The sequence below is a fragment of the Haliotis asinina genome, chromosome 12 (assembly GCF_037392515.1).
Source record: "Haliotis asinina isolate JCU_RB_2024 chromosome 12, JCU_Hal_asi_v2, whole genome shotgun sequence".
Taxonomy (NCBI): Eukaryota; Metazoa; Mollusca; class Gastropoda; order Lepetellida; family Haliotidae; genus Haliotis; species Haliotis asinina.
Genome location: NC_090291.1, coordinates 18,439,175 through 18,461,438, shown reverse-complemented (window position 1 = coordinate 18,461,438; position 22,264 = coordinate 18,439,175). Strand labels below are relative to the sequence as shown.

The 22,264-nt window shown below is 39.2% G+C and overlaps 1 protein-coding gene across 1 annotated transcript in view; it reads left to right on the top strand.

Annotated features, from left to right (window-relative positions):
- Window positions 1-2,696: 2,696 nt before the first annotated feature.
- The window catches only part of LOC137257402 (uncharacterized), a 28,589-nt gene continuing 9,021 nt past the window's right edge, over window positions 2,697-22,264 (top strand). The window contains exons 1-14 of the mRNA XM_067794734.1: window positions 2,697-2,886; window positions 4,122-4,289; window positions 4,854-5,129; window positions 5,975-6,208; window positions 6,313-6,498; window positions 8,149-8,331; window positions 9,451-9,672; window positions 14,470-14,724; window positions 15,619-15,867; window positions 17,501-17,779; window positions 18,266-18,439; window positions 18,936-19,109; window positions 21,114-21,287; window positions 21,806-21,979. Of these exons, the coding sequence (XP_067650835.1) occupies window positions 2,697-2,886; window positions 4,122-4,289; window positions 4,854-5,129; window positions 5,975-6,208; window positions 6,313-6,498; window positions 8,149-8,331; window positions 9,451-9,672; window positions 14,470-14,724; window positions 15,619-15,867; window positions 17,501-17,779; window positions 18,266-18,439; window positions 18,936-19,109; window positions 21,114-21,287; window positions 21,806-21,979 (2,938 nt within the window). The remainder of the gene's footprint in view (window positions 2,887-4,121; window positions 4,290-4,853; window positions 5,130-5,974; window positions 6,209-6,312; window positions 6,499-8,148; window positions 8,332-9,450; window positions 9,673-14,469; window positions 14,725-15,618; window positions 15,868-17,500; window positions 17,780-18,265; window positions 18,440-18,935; window positions 19,110-21,113; window positions 21,288-21,805; window positions 21,980-22,264) is intronic.

Below are 22,264 nucleotides of genomic sequence, written 5' to 3'. Positions count from 1 at the left end.
GTTGGCAGGTTTCTATAATGTATATATGCTCTTTTTCATTGTTGAATGTTCTGGTCACGATATGGCTCAGATATTGCCGATGTGACGTTAAATATTAACTCACTCACTCACTGTTATAACATGTCAGAATAATTGTTGAATGAATTTATTTGAATTTTTTATGATTTTCTTTTACTGAGAATGATCGTTACATAATCCAGAGAAACTGTGCCTACATCATCATAGGAAGTGTTAAGTTGGCGCGAAAAATAATGTTTTCTGTTTTGAAAATTATGCTGTGATCTGATTTCTCTGACGTTACACGGTGACGTCGTTATTACGTCATTTTGGATGACATGATGAACACGTTACTATGACGTACACGCAGGTCCGTGATTTCGATACCAGATACAATCATGGCATTCTAGAAACAAATGAGAACATTACCAAGGGACTGAACTCACCACCATTGATATTTAATTAGAAATTAATGTATCTTCACCTTCGTAGTCGTTTCAAGTTTTCAGAGATTCGAAGGATCAGATTCCATGGTTTGGCTGATACACATCATGGTATGCCACAAGTCACTATGTGACGCACTTGTTGGTCTGTCTCAGAATGGATTAATTGAAGGCCACTGTTGGAAAGGAGACATCTTTTAAGTTCATCAGACAAACGTATTTGCATAGTAGGTACCGTCAGTTGTCATGACAACACATTTGATGAAAATTAATATTTGTATACTAAAACGTATTCATATCATTCGTAAAATCTATTAATTGCAACGTCACCATGAGATACATAATAATTACCATAATTCTAAGACGTAGGCTTTGGCAACAAAAACGTCCGAATCTGTCCTTCGCATGTTTAAAAATGCTGAGGTCAACACTACGCTGATCAGAAGACTAACACATCTGTATTATGCTTCATCGATCAGCTTGTGAAGACGTTTTCTTTAGACCAAGTCATTTGTTCAATCACGGACATTTCAAACAGTTGAACGTTTCATGGTTTTCTTATATTCTTTTTCTATAAATTGTCTCGGCAGTTTTGTTGATTATGGCTTTGGTTTCCATGACACGAGAAAACGCAATCGATATGTCTCTATGATACTTTGTACAGAAATGACCCAGGAAGGGAAGTGACAATTTAGTCAATTGACAGGAATAATACTGTGCTTTGTCAGTCAGTCAACTCGAGCCTTTCCCAGCAAATCGATTGGTTGTCGGATGTAATCAATAAAACAGGAAATGCAGAGATTAGGCCTAACTGAACCTATTCACAGGTGATAATATGACACAATGCATTTCAGGTTTGCTTCTGTGATTATGAACTGTTGTATTTCTGTTGCCCACATATATGGAAATAATGGCGTCGTTATGTCCATGATTCTTCATTCAGCATAATAACTGTGTTCGTATGCACGACGTTGTTAATAGTTTACGAGATGTATCAGAACAACAAAATATGATTCGCACATCTGACAAAAAGGATTGTCATAAAGTAATTACTTGTATGCATTATAAATAACTCTGAGTTGATAAGAGATCAAGTGTCACCATTTCGTCTCCATAGTGATTTCTCTGTTTTGAAACGCTTTGTTCACGCTGTGGACATTACACCAAAACAGCATGTCTTTGTCGACAAATTGAAGAAGTTTTCTTTTAAATTATTTCTCTTTTGCATCTTACAGTTTTCCTTACAAGACTCACCATTCCACAGTATGACAGTTGTCATGGAGCTTGATCTCATAAAATTCAGGAGCAATGAGGGGATTGGTGAAGTGTTGGAAACATTAATTATTGATTAAACAGTGTCTATGGACATTCAAGTAATTAAATAGCATTATTTTTCATTTCAACGTAAACATGATGTTCATGTCCCTGTGAAAGTCATACTCATTTCCTTCTAGCATTTCATTGCCCTTCTAGCATTTCAATGCCCTTCTAGCATTTCAATGCCCTTCTAGCATTTCATTGCCCATGACGAAAGCATTTCACTGCCCATTACGAAAGCATTTCATTGCCCATGACGAAAGCATATCATTGCCCATTACGACAGCATTTCAGTGCCCATAACGAAAGCATTTCAGTGCCCAGCACTATGCATTACAATGCACGTGTAAGATAGTGGCCGATAACAAAGAGTCTCGTTTTAAGCATCAAGTTAACCAATGCTTAACATTAGACATAGCATCAGAAACATAATAAGTCTTCAAACAATATTACTTTTAGACTCACAGCAGAATGAAAGAGTTTTCTGTTCAAGATTCAAGATATGGCATTAAACACTGATCTTAAAGACTGATCATATTTATAGGTGATATCTTTTTGGGTATATGCAAGCATCTTTGTAGGAGAAGACCTAATGTCTCTAACAGATGCATAATTGTATGCTTTACAGACAGTCATCAATTCAAACACATATGAATTTTTGTATCAGCCACTAAAACGCCATTTTAAGAGAATACATAACCGGCAATATTGAAGGTGATACTTGATTGTTTTCTCTCACGAATCAAAGTGCGTTTTGAAATAAGCAGTGTTTGTTTCAGGATTAGGCAATAACGTCTCTATGTCTCTATGCTTTCATTGTTGCAGAAATAACTAGCTTCTCAGTGCTGCACGTAACTTCGTCTCATACAACCGATTTAAATTCACTAATGAAAAGAAAATAATGTATGGTGTAAGTTAAACCACAACTAATATTTTTCTATGGAAATTTCTTCAGATCTGCCGCACAACGACTGTGGTGAGCCTCCGCCATGTGCCAATACTTACAGGACATTCCCAGACAACAACACTGTGGAATACCGGTGTATAGACACCTACGTTCTGTCAGCAGGCGACCTAGTGCGGCATTGTGTCGATGGAAAGTACAATGGAACCTGTCCAGTTTGCACTCGTAAGTTCCTTCATAATAGTTTCTTATATCAGTTAAAGGGTTTTGAGAAATGCATCGCGTAATGGGGATTGGGGAATAATGAAAATATTTAGTGGGCATTACAAGAATGAACATCATATTATAGTTAATTGGTTATGAACACCAAACAGGTTAGATCACAGTTCTGTATATAGTTTTTTATTTCTAAACACCCGAATGTTATTATGTGCAAGTCATATATGTGACATGCAAATATCTATGTCATATTTCCATTACGTAAATGTCCAAACCGCACTTTGTCGTTATGACGACATAATGAAAATTGGTATGCACGATCTGCAAACGATGACATCTCAAGTAAGTCAGCGAGGCTGACCTCCCACCTATTACTTTCATGAATATGTCTACAAGTTATGATGATGTCAAATGCTTTGGTGTGTTCTGCTCCTGATAGAATCGCTACCACAAACTTCAGTTGAAGACAAACTTGTTGGCATGGAAGTACAAAAACTTTTTATTTAGAAATTCAAAACTGGCAGCAGGTACCAGTACACTACCACACATATCTTTATGCAAACTTTGATGGAGAAAAAGAGATCAGTTGTAAGTTCTGCTCCGAAAAATAGCAGTACCACCATTTTCTGTCGTAGGCAGATTTGATGTCATGGAAACACGTAAAATATTTTATTCAGAATTCCAGAACAACCCACAAAGAACCAGTAAAGTACCATACCAATCCATGTGCCAATGTTTGGTGAGGAAATATTGACAGGTTCTAAAGTTCGGCTCCGGGAAAAAAGCACACCCACCAATTTCAGTCAAAGTCGAAACTGTTGCCATGGGAACAAAATAATATTTTATTCAGAATTCCAAAACTACCAGGTACATAACTACACTACAAGATCAATCTCTGTGCCAGGATTGGTGACGAAATATTGAAAGGTTTTACAGTTCTGCTCACGAAAAGAACACTACCATCAAATTCCAAGTCAAATTGAAACTTGTTGCTATGGAAACGCAAGAAATATTTTAGAAATAGTAAAACTAACAAATGACACCAGCATACCACTTGATCTACCTATGTGTCAGATCAGATTTGGTGAAGAAATAGTAAACAGTTTTGAAGTTCTGGTCCGGAAAAGATGAATGTTGCACGGACTTATGCACGGACGGACGGAGCAAATTGTAATACCCACCCCATCCCGTAAAACGTGTTGCTGGTAATAACAAGAGCACATTGTTGAATGTGTTTTCAGTGGACTGTGGGCCTCCGCTTAACACGAGCTACGCCAGTATAACATCTACTGGAACTGAAGGCGGAGACAAGGTGACGTACACCTGCCCCGATGGTTTCCTTGTATCCTCAACAGAAACTGAATGCAGTGTTGCATATGGGTACTGGTGGGTTGGAGATAGATGCTTTGGTACGTCCTGCGCAAGCAAATGTACAAAATATGTGCATAGAGAAAAGCTGACGTAATGTTTCAGTTCGAGAAACACGTAACAACTGTTAGTACCAGAAAATCACCGAGGGGCATCTATTCTCACACAACACGATTTGTCTAGGAATGCAAATAACATATGATTTGATTTTTCAGTGAGCTACTTCATGTTAACGGGTGGTAAATGTAAATACAGTCTAGATGGCTTCATTGGGATGGACCACACGTCCAAATCGCAATGCCTTGTGCAAGTTGTGCCCCTTTGGCATGTAAGAGATCTATCATCGTGGATTCGAATAAAAGATTCTGTTAACGTTTGAAGGTTATCCCTTATGGATTTATAGTGGTAATAGTGTCCGACTGACATTGCTTCTGGCTATATTCTGATAAAAACTGATCCACCTTTATCTAACTGAATCATTGTTCGCAACCTCCTCCGCTGTGAGAAAAGAAAATTAATCCACACTATCGCCTTTTTGACATTAATACATTTTAAAAAGTCGTTTCTGAATGAAATAATTTTAAAAGTTTCATTAATCCATGTAGCCAATAGCAGTCTAGACGTTGCAGCGTTCACCGCAGTACAGACGTCCACAGCGACTCTGGACGACATCCTCAACACTACAGCTGTGCATCTCCAACTGCCACCCGACGTTGCTTTCAATGCTACTTATGCTGTGGATCCAACCAAACTGGGAGTTAGTCTTGCCAACGGTGAATGTAGCAGCACTGCACGTGAACGACGTCCTCATATGAACGTCACTTTGGGCAGCTTCTATGACATCTTTCAAGTAGCCGTGACACTACCGGACGATGCCTTTGGTGAGAGCAGAGCAAAGAATATTATTATTTGTTTGCTGTTGGTCTCTCGTTTAGTGATATTCCGATTATAATGGAACAAATTAGTTAGGGATATCGGTATTTTCATGATTGATATTTCATTAGTGTCTCAATAAACATATAGATCATTATTCGTAATTTCAAAATGTACCTTTATCAATAACTATTGTTGTCCAGTGTGTAATAAAACTGTATATTCGTGGACGGGACTATAAAGTGTCGTTGGGAACACTGTGAAGCAAATTCTTATAAGTGTGTATGCCGGATTTGTTTCGCGTATGCTCCATGCACGAGTATGTATCCGGCGTGTACAACTGTTTTCGTATGTCGTGTATTTGTGTACATGTTATGATCGTGTACCCAGTAGAATTCTTGTGTTTCGTCAATTCGTATTTAATTTATTCCCCATGCAATCCTGTTCCGTATGCCATATATTCGACGAAGTTCTCGGGTGTATGTTATGTGTTCGCACGTGTTGCCTACTCCTGCATGATATTGTTAGAACCTATGAAACCATAATCATGTATAGTATGTCAGTTTGTTGTTGATCCTTGCATTCTTTCTTTGGCAGATTCATCGAGTAGTACGTCTTTTGATATATGTTTTAAACGTCCTTTTATCTATTAACTGTTATTTGTATGTAACTATCCTCCCGTAATCGTGATTTCTTTGCATGGATTTCCAGTAAATACGTCATTAGATTCTCGTCTATTAGATATTTCTGCGTCAAGCTGTACTGATTTTTTTGCTTACAAATATAGATCTGTCTTGAAATTTCACTCCCGTATCAACATTAACTGTTTTACTCCATGTTTCACTTGTTTAAGCCTACTCGCTACCCAATCTTGAAGTGAAGCTTCAGAACCATCCTACGCACAGGTGGAGTACTTGTATGAAACATACGGCCATCATACCAGTGGGCTCCAGGTTCGTTGCTACGTGTAGAGGTCACAGATACCCTGGGTATGGAAAGTATATACAACTTGAGGCGGATTTTGGAGACAATCTTGGCATGTTGCAGATATGTCGGATCGAGGTATATGCTCGACCCATAACGTCAGGTAGGTAAAACATGCCTTATATTGATCCAAAGCAGGGTTTTGTTGCACTTGTAACCTTTTTATGAACATTCACCATGAACAACATTTGTCATATCGTGTTTCAGTTGACTGTGGCCAACCACCTCTACGTCCTTTTTCGATGCTAACTAGACGTCCGTCAACCACGCACCACAATCGCTATGCAGAACGCGTGAGTTACGAATGCATAGAAGGCTATAGCGTCAAAGGCGGTCGGACACAATCTTCCTGTAACGTCAACGGGTACTGGACAGGCTCCGTCGTGTGCACAGGTCAGTGAACTAGACACAGTGAAATGGATGTTACATTTTGGTCAGATGCATTGGTTTGCCCTCAAGGCTTTGCTACGGTTCTTCCGACGGCAAAATGCCCAGTGCATGTGGCAAGAGGCTTGACATGCATCACGTTCAGAATATGATAAGAATGACACAAATGTATTGTTCTGTGAATTTACTCAGGACTCGACAATCCAGTGACCAACAACATGAGCATCGATCTACGCAATTTGGATACGATGACAGGTGCTAAAGATGTCAGCCAGCTTGACTACAGAATACTAATAGTCGACAAGCAGTGATGACTGAAAATCAATTCTAGCCCGGATCTTCTCCTATTAACAAGGGGCAGATGGGCACGAGTAATTTGACACAAACTCCTTCTGTGTGATCTACTGGCGATGCAACACCTGCGTTCAAATGAATGAAGGGCCACTGTTGCGGACACCAGTCGCGATGTTGTAATAAGTGTTTAAACTAAAAGGGCATATGGTACCGTCACTGATCCCTACATCGGGGGCCATGCAGATGTTACCAACGTAGAGGTTTGGTCACATTAGACATCCAACAACGGCTCGATATGTGCATCTGTTTGTGGATTTGGATCACCCATCATATGATGATTTCTCGTTAAGTTAGGGACCGTGGGTCAGCCTAATGGATAAAGTGTTTGCTCGTCACTCCGAAGACCAGGCTTCGTTTCCCCAAATGGGTACAATGTGTGAAGTCCATTTCTGGTAACCCTCGCCGTAATATTGCTGGAATATTGCTAAACACTATACTCCTTCATTCACTAAGTTAAGGAATTACATCTATCGATGAACTTGCTGGGCAAAACTGAAGACGCCAGATCAGGTTATTGTACAAAGAGTCTTCAGAGACACAGATTTTTACAACAGCATGGTGCACAATGATGTCTGAACTTTTGTCATTGAACAATGCAAACTGTGCATATGGAATGCTTATATGTGCTTGAATGTTTGTTTATCTTGTGCCAAATGATGATGTATGTCATGTACTTAAAAAGTCTTTGTTTATGAATATAAAATGGTTATAAGTAATTTTCCGTTGCAGTTTCTTTATTGTCAACTAATCAAAGTGAAACATAATTCAAATAATTGTATTGAAAATATCACGATAAGCATTTGTTCATGTGGTGAAGAAATCGCAAATTCGGAAAACAAGTTATTTTACTGAATTAGTTAGTTAGGAAAATATCGATACTTTTCATGCCCGGTATTACCTCCAATTTCAGTCTAAGTCACACTTGTTGCCATGGAAAAGCGAACAATTAAGATACCAAAACTACCAAATGACACTAATACACCACCAGATCTATTTATGTGCCAAGTTTGGTGAAGAAATATTGAATGGTTTTAAAATTCTGCTCCGAAAAAGATAAATGTGCACGGACGGGCGGACGAATGGACGGACAGACAGGGTGCGTTTTAATACCCCTCGCAAAACGTGTTGCGGGGGATAACAAAGAGTCTTAGTTAATAAAGTGTGCCAATCAATTAATATAAGCATAAAGACGAAGTTTTAAGATCAGGATGATTAACACAATACAATTTGTTTATAATTTGGTTTATGAGACAAGTACAGTACTCGAATAGATATGCATATAATGAGTTCTTTTGTCCATAGCTGATGACAACCTCTCACACGACAAACCGGTATCTCTGGCATCCAACGCCTCAGTGGACGTCTGCCAACTGACGGATGGAAACATGTCATCTTGTGCCGTGGCACACGGCGTGACCGAACGCACTTTTGTTATTGAACTGGGAAGAGATGTCGAGGTTGGGGATGTTTCCATAACGTATTTTGGTAAGTAAAGTACATCAACTCAGCAGAAAGTAAATGAAAAGTATGTTTCCCCACATTTTTATACTAGTGCACGAACAACAAAGGAAAAGCAACGCTGGCAGTTTATCATACATTGCTTATCATTTTAGAAGACATTACAATGAACGCTTACGTTTATAAGATTTGATATTTTTTTCGAAATTTGAGTATCTTTTGTTGCTCAGTATTTATTGTTATTTGAAAGAAAAGACAAAACAAAACCAAAGGTTTTAGACACCAGAAAAAAATGTACCAGAACGTCATTTTACCATAATAGAAAACTTGAGGAGTAAAAAGAGATGAAATTGGAAACAATTGCCCGAAATTTTAATATATCAATAGATGAAATGTTGTAGATCGTATATCTCTTGAAGTTCGCCTATTCCACCCCATTCATTGCACTGATTACTAATGTCAAGACATTTCACTGATCTTATCCCAGCTTTTATGTAATGGACAGTTAAATCATATCAATACAATTATAACATTTATATGCTAGTATTTTGTACGTATGTTCAACCTGGCCCACATAATCGTCAGTGGTGGATTCCGAATCTGTTTTCATAGAGTTACCTCCCCTACATGTACCTTTCCACAAGTAAACAACATGACAAACAAAATACCCTCCTGGATTCAGAGACTGTTTTCTGAGGGTTGTTTCCCCTACCTCTTCAACTGATACAGACAAAGAACATCACCGAAAAAATCACCAGTGGTAAAGACATTTTCAGAGAAGAGAGTTATCTAGATCTCCACTACCTCCCTCCCAGACAAAGAACACTACAGACTACAGAAATAATCATGGATTTAGAGGCTGTTTTGAAATGGTTATCTCGACCAATCAACCAATCCTTGCCATGTACTGTAAGCAGAGATAACTTGTGGGGACTCTCATGAGTGAGGTCGCAAAATAGAGCTCGCCCAAAGCCAAGGTTTCTGTATGCATACGCTCTGGTGGTAGTGACGTGTTGCTTTTAGATTAGAATTAAACTATTACATGTATGTTATATGTTAACACTATGTTATAGTTAACACTACTTCAACTTGAAGGTAATGACGTAATACATTTGCTTTAATGTTGAAATTTTTTCTGTCCCTAAGCGTCGAAACACAAGTACCCTGTCACCACCGTGACAGTATGGCGTGATGGCTACGATAACTCGTCCTGTCCACCACACAGCATCAACTATGTACCAGAGACCGCAAACGTCCAGTGCCCCAGCTTCCCTGTAGGGAGATACGTCGGCATACGCATCAAGTTCAAGGAGACCGTCGACTTAGACGTGTGCGAGATCATGGTTCATGGGAGGCCGTATAACGAAGGTGAATACCTTTATGTCACTTACCGCTGATGTTGATATCTTGTGCATACTTTGATTCCTTTGAGAAAACACGATTTACATGCAGTAACAGCATGAATATCGATGTACGTTACTGAAATATACGATGACATGTGTCAATCAAGTCGGCGAGCCTGACTATCCGATTCCGTTATTCGCCTCTTGCAACAGGCATGCATGGGTTACTGAATTCTAAGCAAGATATTTACGGGACACACAGACATAAACATTGGTTACGTGGTGTTTTGTGTTGTTGTCTCGGTGACAGGCCGTTAAAAAATGGCGTAGAAAAGAGACACACTAAACAATGTGCTTTACAGAACTACACTGAATGAGCGTAAAAAACACATAACAATTGTAACCAGTGAGCCAGATGCAGTGTGAATCATTTAACGACCTCTTCAAACAGGGAAAATCTGAGACGTCTTAGTTGAGGCCTACAACTCGTAATAAAACATAGAAATACGGTGTTATTAACGTTATAGATTAAGATTCATTTGTAAATACCATTTTGTTATGAATTGGAATTTAGTGTAACCAGAGTTGTTTGTGGTGTTTATTATATTTTCACTTTCACTCTAGCCTAACCCACCGTCCCTGATATTTGGAAAGCAACGGTTCCTCTGGTAGGGGATGACATGAAATGCAAGATTGATTGACTGAGTGAGTGAGTGAGTTGTTATCGTCACATCGGCAATATTTCAACCGCACAGTGACGAGAACAATCAGTTGTCATAAATAAGTGTATTAACTATAAAACCTGTTGAAGAGGTAGAGTAAAAATGCTATGGTATCACAGAGAAGGTAAACCTAGCAGGTGCTCATAAAACAATAATTATCATTACAAGAGATCAAAAATAAAAATGCGCTATAGATCACCAGCAACCGACCAGTCCATTGTTGTACCTATTAATGACCTTAACAGAAACATGTCCATATTTTGCTCCTCCCTTTAGTTTAAATACTTAAATCTTAGCGAGTGAGTGAGTGAGTTAAAATTTATAGTCAAATATGTGAATATGTCAGCCATATCCTGAATTGAAAGTTATAAAGTCATAGTACACACAAGTAAATAGTATAACACTGCCAACAAAGAGCAGTAAACTAACTACATTGTCAGGGAAACAGAATATAAAATATAAAACTGTAAAATATTACCAGCTGTTGTGGACAATACAAAATACAACAGGCTGGAAATCACCAACAGGAGGTAGATGACAATAGTAGGAACCATGGGGACTCACATTGTTTTTGCTACCTGCATGGACCCTAATTGGATTTACATCCGCTATTCCGTCGGTGGCGATTGCATGAACAAGTTAGCCGAATTTTAAGAGAACAAAAATGCTACGTAAAAAATCAGTGCTGTGCGCTCTTCTGTCATTTTCAATGTACCCCACTTACAAACGTGGTACATTGCAATATCTCCCGCTGGCAATAGCAACTAATTCGGTACTTCGTGGTAGTTACATTTTTACATCTCAGATAACATTAAATGACGCATGATGCACGGAAAATACAGATGTTTTGCGAAAGGAAATCGATGGAAGAGATAACTCTAAATTTATTTTTCTTGTGGGGTCCGCAAGCTCTAGCAATGGTTATGAAAACATTTGACTGTTTGTCAAAGAATACATTTTTACAAAACGTTCAAATGTAGTCTGTGAATATTAAGAAGGGGAGCTGCATCGCGGCGACTTCACTAAGACAATACCTACGAGAAAAAACCCCAGCAAGATGGAGGATCGAATCGTCTGATTCACACAATCTGAAGTGTACGATCCGATAACCATTCTTCAAACGGTTCGACATTAACATTGAGATATTTGGTAAGATAAATACGTTGTTCGCTGGTCCCTCGAGGACCATAGGTTGAGGTACCCATGTGTTTGTTTGTAGTACAGTAACGAATGTGGCGTCTTGTAACTACCAGTAAGAATGTGTGTCATGTGTCGCTATTCATGAAGCAGCAAAAATACTCGAAGTCCTCACTGTCTCTGTATGGTGATCAACCACCCCCACCCCCACCCCCACCCCCCCGATAGCCCGTTTATTTTGTCACGATATGGTTGAAATATTACCAAAGTGACTTTGAATTTTAACTCACTCACTCACTCTCTTCAATTCAGACATTCCCGTTATCGAGTATGAAGAATTCTATACTGTAACAAAATGGGAAATTTCTTCAGTTATCACGGACGAGATGGCATACGACTATGATACGAGTATTGGACCCTGGCATGTCCCGTACATCCCAAACTCACAGAGGCGACGAGCTGGGGGAAACACTTCGGGCCCATGGTATTATCAATCTCAGTTCCCTGGGTAATTTACAACTCTTGCTGCCTCTAAGCCCACCGAGTTATTTGTGGCTCTCTCATCCAACCGAGGTAACCATTAACAGCTGGGTGGACTGGGGCACATAGTCACAGTACTTTGTCAAGGCTTACTGGATGTTGCTGTACCCGCAACTAGGTGTATATGCACGTATTCATGTGGCCACCATCTGGTCATATACCAACGGATTCGTGGGTTCTTTCAAGTGCACAGAGTTGTGTACTGTACACTGGGGGTTGTGACAACGTGGAAAGAGTTTGCACACAAAGCTGACTCCAAGGTTCTTACACATTCGTTATGTACATGAATACACGACAGCCTTTTATTGATAACAACTGTTACTTATATATATTCTTTATACGACGTTTCAGAACTAATCCTTGCTCCTCCGTCTGATATATTCTTTATACGACGTTTTAGAGCTTATCCTTTCTCCTTCATCAGACTTATTCTTTATGACACGTTTCCGGGCTTATCCTTGCACGTTCTTCAGGTATATTCTTATACGACGTTTCAGAGCTGATCCTTGCTCCTCCGTCAGATATATTCTTTATACAACCTTTTCGAGCCTATCTTTGCTTTTTCATCAGATATATTCTTTATACGACGTTTCAGAGCTAAGCCTTGCTCCTTCATGAGATATATTCTTTATACGACGTGTCAGAGTTTAAAGATCACATATACTCTGTGGGGTGCAAATGCATAAATGGCTCATTGACATCGTTATAAATGACACCCCGTCATTAAAACTGCTCATTTCGATCTTGAATTACCTTAAATCGGCCTTTTCGACAACAGCGCACAATTCTCAGCCGCAAACGAAATTTCAACCAATCAGAGCGGTGCGACTCCGTGACGTAATAGTAGGTACAGATATGAGGGTCTATGCAGACTTCATCTGCATTTCAGTGGGTAAACTATTTCGTTTACAGGTTTGTACAAACCTGAAATCGAGACAGCTGTTGTGAAAAATGAAAGCTGTGTGTTCTCACAATCTACTATCATTTATTTTAGTCTCCTGCTTTGCCTAGTTGTCGAGTTACAACCCGTGTTTTCATAGACGATTCTGTCAAAATCACTTGGTGTCGCTAGGTTGTAATCCGTGTTAGGTCGTATAAACCTACACGTTATTTGTCATCATTCACTTGATGCTCAGTTAATGATTTTATAACAGAGTATACTTAGTGGTAGCCTCTTAGATTACCCGACAAAGGTCCCCATTTGGCATTTCTTGTGTCTGGATCGGTTTAACCGATAACATGCTGATTGATTAAATACTTTTATATGGATTCAAATGGGAATTTGTCAAAAGGTAGCGTTTATGTATGTACATATACTAATCTGTCGTGTCTGCGTCTATGTAAAAACAACACCCCCCTTTCAAAGGATTAACCGCCAATACATTGATTGATTTCTCATTATTGGCTAACTAAATTACTTTTTTAAAAGAATGGCGCACATTATGCAGTTAGTTGCCAGGTGTGCTATCTTGGGTGACCAATGACACTGCACTGCAATGTGAAAAACCTGAAATGAAGACCCATCACTTTGGAAATCTGTAGATGATATTATAGATCACTCGTTTTTGTGGATGTTGATGGATACATTCCTCGGACAAGGTGGTAAAATATGTATTTTATTGATGGACATTAGGATTTTACATGACACTGCATATAAACATAACAATTTCACTCTTGGAAGCGAGGCGGTGGTCAATGTAATATTACTTACGATAATATTGTCACTTCGACAACAACCTCGCTTCCGAGGAAGAAAGCGTTATATTCATGCAAATTCCTTTTGGTCAGAAATGTATAGTAAGCAGTCTTGATTTTATAAACTCGATGAACGCTCGCTTCGCACACACAAGCAACCAATTTAAGCACAAACTACGGGGTCCGGTGAAAATATGTGCATAGTGACACCATCACCCGACCCCAAGGAGCAATTGACGGCAACACAACCTTTCGGCATGTCTTTGGTGACGTCGAGAAATCAGCAAAATAACGAGCTTCCTACTCATTTTCTATACAACTAACTGAAAATCGTTTTTTCTATGACGTCACTACATCGCTCTGGCGATAGAGTTACGTAACCTGTCTGTGATTTCGTTTGTAGGCGAGAGAGAAGCAGACGGCATTTTAGCAATTTTTAAGCGCTTGGTATTAATTAACCACATGGTTTTTTTTTAAAATAAGCATGGTGTTCCGTTTATGACTAGCCAGAAGTCTTTCATATGCATTGATAAAAAGAGTACCACAAAACTGAGTTTAGTCGTTCTTTAATGCTTGCTAGTTCATCAGGTTGTATATAGAATAAGAAGCAATGGTTATCGATAAAAATCTGTTACGTATTCATCAATGCACTTGTTCACTTATGTTCTGATGATACTCTATCGGTAGTGTGCACGTAACTCACTGTCAAACATTTGTGTATTTTACAGCTTTAGAGTGTTTTCGCAAATCAAAACAAACCGACTATAAGGGGCATTTAAACGTGACAGTGACAGGAATCCCTTGTCAAAGATGGGATTCCCAGACCCCGCATGCGCACACCCACACGGACATATCAAAGTTCCCGGATGACAACCTTGAGGACGCCGCCAACTACTGCAGGAATCCCGAAGGAAAACATGGACTCTGGTGCTACACCATCAATCCGGATGTAGAGTGGCAGTATTGTCCCCTACGGTCCTGCGGTGAGTTTATTCCTACTAACAAACCGTGGCCGGAATCGCTGACTTCTTTGACACATGTCATCGTGTCCCAGCTGCTTAGAACGATGCTCATGGTGTTGATCATTTGTTTGTCTGTTCCAGGCCTGGTTATTTACCGCCGCCATATAGCTGGAATATTGCTGAGTGCGTCGTTAAACAAATAACCAGTCAGCACACATTACCTGACGCATAACACGTACATTTATCATCCAAAACTGTGCTCCTCAGGAGATATGGCTTGTATGTAACGATATCTCCTAAGAGTATCGTTCTGACAGTGGATTTTGCACAATGCACTGACAATGTTATGACGTCATGAACTTGATGAAGTCACAATGCTGTGACATCGCCTCAGTGCAAATCTAATGGCAGTGCTGTGTTCAGAGATTTACATTGAAAACTAATGGGGAATGATTGGGGATGATAAACAGAATCGTACTCTCGTGTCTACTGATATCAATTATATCAGCACTCGTTGATAAAGGCAAACACATAGGCTATACGTTACTTTCAACTCGTGTTGATATATTTGACATCAGTCGACACTTGGGTGAGATTCTCTATATGTTATAGGAAATACATGTATGTATAAACAGTAAGTATGTACATTGTATAATTACAAAAAAAATTCCTAATTATGTACAATGTCTGATTCACTCAGGAATTATGTATATTAACTGTATATCTTTGTGACACATATCTCCTGTAATTTAAGACACAAAACAAATAAGAGAACGCCAGTTCATGCATAAAACGTTACAGGTACACACAGGAAGGTGTGTTTGTAAAGCAACAGAGGATGCCCTTATCCTAGAATGCTGAACGAATGACCAAAATACCAGTCTAAGTACACTTTATATTCCCATGAATTTTCAGATCTGATGTGTATGCAAGACGACAAAGGCTTAACATACAAAGGGAGTATACAGAAAACGTCATCTGGAGCCAGGTGTATTGCGTGGAGTAATAGAATAATCCCGTTCAAACAGAGAAACCATTTCTCTAACTTCTGGCACGGCATGAACTACTGTCGCAATCCATTACTTTCTCAGAGTCAACCTTGGTGTTATACGAATGCTGCGAATGCTAGTCAGTACGAATTTTGTGACGTCCCAGAAACATGTCGTAAGTCAGTTTCGCACGTCAGAGAAAGTGAGTTTAGTTTTACGCCGCACTCAGCAAGCAGTATTCCAGCTGCATTGCGGCGGTGTGTAAATGTCGAGTCTGGACCCGAAAATCCAATAATCAACAGCATGAACATCGATCTAAGTAACTGCAATACGAAGACATGTGTCGACCAAGTCGGTGGGCCTGACCCGTTAGTCGCCTCTTGCAACAAGCATAGGTTACTGAAGAACAGTCCTTACCCGGACATTCACGGGGCACATAGACATGAACATTGGCTACGTGGTGTCTTGTGTTGTCTCGGTGACAGGCTGTTGATACAAAAAAGCGCAGAAAACAGATACTCTAAACACACGAAACATGCTTTACAAAGCAATTGTCTTCCACTTATACGGCCTCAAAATGTGTCCTGAGGATGGAAGTGTTTTGAAAAGCAGAATTATATGGCACCGTCCATGGAAATGATAATATTGTGATACGTGACAGGCATCTCTCTATCCTTAGAGAAAATTTGCCCTTCTCATAAGACAAGGTGGCAAGGCACTTTTCGCCCCATGGATGTATACATACTGTCTAAATGGGTTTATCATATGTATTCATATGATTGACAAGATTACATTTCAACACATGCTAGTATATAACGACTAACATCACAGTATTGGAAACGATAAACCTGTTTGGAAACAATGTACTGGAATACATACATCGAAAGTACAGGAAAGACTTTTAAATATGAGCAAGTCATATTGTCTTCAAAGGTATACATAGGGTGATTGTGTGTTTGAAGCTTTATTTATGGACTTAAACGAATTTGGAGCAATCGGTATTACTTCTTTCTTCTCTATTGCCACCAGCCAGAAGTAGAGTGAACATGAGGACTATTCACACTGTGAAGTATTAGAAGATGTCTCATAATTTATGTGTTGTTACACAGTTGTTGATAACTAAAACGATGCCACTGCCAGTAGGCAGAGAATCTGTACAGAGAATATGGTAGTAAGTTTCCGTTATTTGGACGATACCATTGCAATGGATGTGAATCCGAGTAGATCCAAAGTGCTTTTCATCAATCAATGTTTAGGACTTAGGGGATCTGGTGACAAGGCACGCTGACGTCGTTGATGCATGTTGTCGTATCCCATGTATGTCAATCACAGGACTGTCTGGTCTAGACAGACCATTGCAAACCATTGTCATACAGCTGGAATATTACTGACAGAACAGCAAACTGAAACATACATGTGGCAAGATGCCACATGTACACTTCATTGTTTCACACGAACATACTGTAGTTATACCTTTTGAAAGCTTCGATAAACTTACCTTTCAGGTAATGAATTTGTACATTATATATCCATGAAAGATTTGTACATTATATATCCACGAAAGACGTACATATGTAATTATTCGGCTCTTTGGTCTCTTAAATTGTATGTAAAAGTATAAAATGTATTCAGATTATAAATACCACTTCTAATACATCATAAATCACCAAACAGTTGTGTTCAAAGCAACACAAGACCTGAAGGTGAATTCGTTATCAAACTTTAGTATCTACCAGTCGTGGCAAAATATGACACCTAACAATTTATATGCTCCCGAACTGAAAGCACATATTCAATACCATCCACAGCTACGACATCACAAATGACTCGAAGTCGCTGGGTAGCGGATGTTCATCAAACATTTGATGACCTCCTACCGTCCACTGAGTGCCTGGTTTGGAACCGGTTGTACACAACAGATGGAAACTTTACCGCTACTTGGGATGACGCCTTTAAGCCTGTGCTCTACCGAAATACATTTACGGCAGGAGCTGTGTGTCATAAAGGAAGAGTGTTCAATACATACTTGCTATGTTTCAATATCACTGAATCTGGAACGGTTTGGAAAGCTGGTGTTCTAGAGTGCGGTAAGTTGAGCGATGTTGGCAAGTACATTAACTACAATAGGTCCCAAATGTGCATACAGTCCCAAATGTATATTTGTCTTTAGTTTTTATGTTTCATATTGGAAAAAAGACTTTCCATTCACCATGTCGATATGAGTATTTTCACATTACAGTTCACTGCAGATGTTCGTGTTTTTTATCCATGTGGAAAAACAAGTTCATTTGTCATTGAAGCATATGGCCTCCTGTCTTCCAGATGTCACATTATTCAGTTTGGGGAGAAATAGAACAAAGGTATAACAAAATCATATCATGTCTACAACAAAAGAGGGTCTTTCAGGACTACAACTTGCAGTCTATACCGTGTTTCTTGCTATCTTGTTTTCGGTGGTGTCAAGCCAGTGTATACAGGAAAACATTAGTATGGTGGGGATGTCATACATTTGATTCATCATTACGTGTTTATGACTTAGTACAGTAACTATTGCTTCTATGCTTTGTCCACAGTTCACTGTGGGTCCGCTCCAAGTGTAGAAAATGCTACCGTCACCATCTCCTCCAGTCTGCTGAACGGAATCGCCACATACGCATGCGTGACAGGATACGGACATGCTTCCGGTTCAAACAGAATCATATGTCTGAAAACTGGCGAATGGGAAGTTCCTGACATTATCTGTGAAGGTATGTTTTTGTGTCACATAGTTCGTGATTAGGAATGACGGAATTAGTTACTGTGAATATGTGTAGTCAGCCAACATTATCAGGGACATATGCAGAACCGGTGATGAATTGTGAAGGTACACGTGCACAACATCATACAACACTACATCAGATTCATGTTTCAGATTGAAATACTTTCAAGTTTAAACGTTACAAACTTCTGTGCATTAACGGCATGAAGCATCAGCAACATTAACAATTGTAAAGAGTAATATGGCAATTTAAATAGTAATTTAGGCCAAAATGATATATTTTATGTGGATTTGGAAACACTCCCTGTCTTTGACGAAGTGACGTTCGCCTAACAGTGATTAATGAGCCGGTCGAAAATGGGAACTGTAATTCCTAAATGCCAAATATATATGGCAGTTGCAGTCTGCTTGGGAACATATTGTTGAATTAGCTACTTATCATTATTCAGAATGTTTATGAGTTGTTCATCCCTTACTGTCTCCAGTCGACTGCGGCACTCCGCCTACCTTGGACCACGCAGACGTCAACGTCAGCTCCACGCTGGTTGGACAAACCGCTAATTACACGTGTCACCATGGCTACGCACACTTATCTGTGTCCATTGAAGTCACGTGTCTTGACACCGGCAAATGGGATTTCGAAGACATGAAATGCGAAGGTAACATATTATGAAGAAAAACACTCCACTGATCATTAATCTTACCTCACAAATAAGTCACAATGGCGTTCTCTGATTGACTGAGAGCTCTTTTTTATTTTCACTGATGAGAAGGATACGAACATACCCCACTTACAAGCCTGGTACATTGCAACTCAATAGGGACTTCATGGTAGTACTTCTTTATCTCGAAAAACATTGAATAACGCATGATACACAGAAATTACCGATGTTTTGCGAATGGAAAGCAATGGAAGGGAGATAACTCTAAATTACGTTTTCATGTGTCGTCTGCACAATCTAGCGATGGCTACGAAAAGATTTGCTTCGCATTCCAGTAAATAAAGTCTGACAAATGTAGTTGCTGCGAATGTTAAGAAGGGGAATTACACCGCGGAGATTTTACTCAGAGTACTTACGAGAAAAACAGAAATTAAAGATCCAAGATTCGAATCGTTTGATTCACACAAGTTAGCTGATATGCACAATCTGACACCCATGCTTCAAACAGTTCGTGATGGACCCTCGATGTTTATGTTCCAATAGCCCTTTGGGCTTAGGAAACATAAACAAACATCGAAGGTACATCAATCAACCCATGTCCCCCTTGTGACCAGTGAACAGCTTATATTGTACTCGAAACAAAGTTGAATTTGGTAACGTTTTACGTCTCAGTAAACTAATGTAAACGTAACACTATTTATGGAATGTAATAAGAAGAACGTATGTAAAACTGTAAGACAACCAAGAAATACAAATGAATTCTATACTGAACAGCTAAAGAAAGGGAGCCCTGGCATTTTCACAAGTATTTAAATAGAAGTCATGAACACGACCCCTTATTTGTATGAGGGAATTGTGTTTCTTTCTTTCTGTTCAGTATATGTCCTATTCAAGCCGCTGTAGACACATTCCGACAATTGTGTACGACATACTAACCTATCCTACAATGTTAGTATAGACGGAGCTATATATGATAATTGTTTTACTTACTGAAACTATCTTTATGATGTTTCTATAGTTTCATGGACGATGGAGTAACTGAAAAGACTGTCCCTCTTTCAAACATTTTCTAAACTATATTTCTTGTTGTAAACATAGATAGTGGAAATGTGGTATTTCTTAAATTTCAATTAAGTACGGTAATCTTTGGAGTCGATTTGAAACTGAATTTAAGTTCTTCCACAACAGCTATGCACGTCATGTCTATGACATTTCTTGTCATGAATTTTAACTTATCTCTTATAGAATATATTTCATAACTGAATGTTTCAGTTATGATTGTAATTATCTCATAAAAGACGTACGTTACATCTAAGCCCTTGAATAAATAGGCTATTGTGAGCTGCATGGCAGCATTTGAAATTCGCTAGTGCACATCATGTGCATGAAATGTAGAGGGAACTGTGAAGGAGCCACGTTTATAAATATTCGCATGTAATTATGATTAGTTTATTGGTAGATAACATACACCTGGTCTGCAAAGGATGAATACCTCTCGTTACTCGATACTTACCAAACTATTCATCAAACGCAGCATCTACAAACATGTATTTTGCAATGGAGATCGTATTCCTGCTCATAACACCAAAGACACAATGATAAACGTACAACCATCTTACATATTTCTCGCGTCTGGAAAAGTGTTCATGAGGTCATTGGCGTTTGTGACAAAGAGGAATTTGGTGAAGTATACGTAGTGTTTATTCAGGTTGCATACAATTCTCTGATCTGACCTAAACGCAATCCTTTCCCATCCAGCTACAAGATTTTAAAAAAATAATTAAAAATAAAAGTTAGAATAAAAGAATCCCCAAACACAAAAACACCCAAGAAAAAAATAAAATGGAACAGAGCAAAACAAACAATAAAAATCAGATCATAGAAACGAAAAAGACTGTTTGCAAAAATATCTTACCATACATAACAATCATCCCGAAATACAAAAAGCATTAACCAGAGAAGCGTAGCTGCTCGTATCCCAATTTAACCTTTCTGTTTCAGTTAACTGTGGAGACCCTCCTTCTATAAACAGAACCGAGGTCTCGTCTACCGATGGTTTTGTGAACGAGACAGCTGAGTACACTTGTAAACCTGGGTATGTGCACGTGTCAGGATCAGCTGTCATCATGTGCCTAGGTACAGGCACGTGGGAAACCCCGGAGATATATTGTGAAGGTACACGTGAACATGGACCTTCATCATACCATTAAATTTCCAGTTTAGATTATGTTACTTTCAATACGACTGTGTCATCATCTTCTAACCGGTCGTACTCATTATTTGCAGGAAACAACAACATATTAAACTATGAAATGAATCATTTGAAATGGAACTTTAATTGAAAAAAAAAGTACATGATCTACATCTGGAAATATTTCCCCCACTTCTACTGAGATGTTGATAATTATATTCTCCGCACTCTGACAGAACAGTGTGCCGGTCGCTGGAATCTGTAATTCCAAAGGACAAATACATGCGGCAGTTGCATACCATAATGGACATAATAGTTAGGGATATATATGAATTTTGGATAATGATGTATTATTCATTGACAGACTGATAGAATATCAGTCATAAAAATACCAATATCCCTAACTTATTTTGTCAAGTATGTTCGGGAACATAATGTTGAATCTGCCACTTGTCATTATAGTGGATGTTTGCCCTACTTGTTCTTCCCCTGTCGTTTCCAGTCGACTGCAGCACTCCGCCTACCTTGGACCACGCAGACGTTGACGTCAACTCGACGCTGTTTGGAAATACTGCAAACTACACTTGTCACGATGGATATGCACACTTATCTGGGTCGACGCAGGTCACATGCCTCAACACCGGCAAATGGGAAATTCTACAGATGAAATGTGAAGGTAAAATGCTATATAGAAAAACAGTTATAATGGCTCCTTTCATGTGTAGAACCCCACCCCCACCCCCCACCCCCCCCCACCCCCACCCCCCCACCCCCTAAGCAGACCAGAGGACTCACCTGCCAATAGGTTTGTAAACGAGACACGTGTAAACCAGGGTATGTGCATGTGCCAGGGTCCGCAGTCAACACATGCCTAGATACAGGCATATTGGAAGAACTGGAGATATATTGTGAAGGTACGTATTAACATGGGTCTATTATCATACCATAAAATTTCCAGATT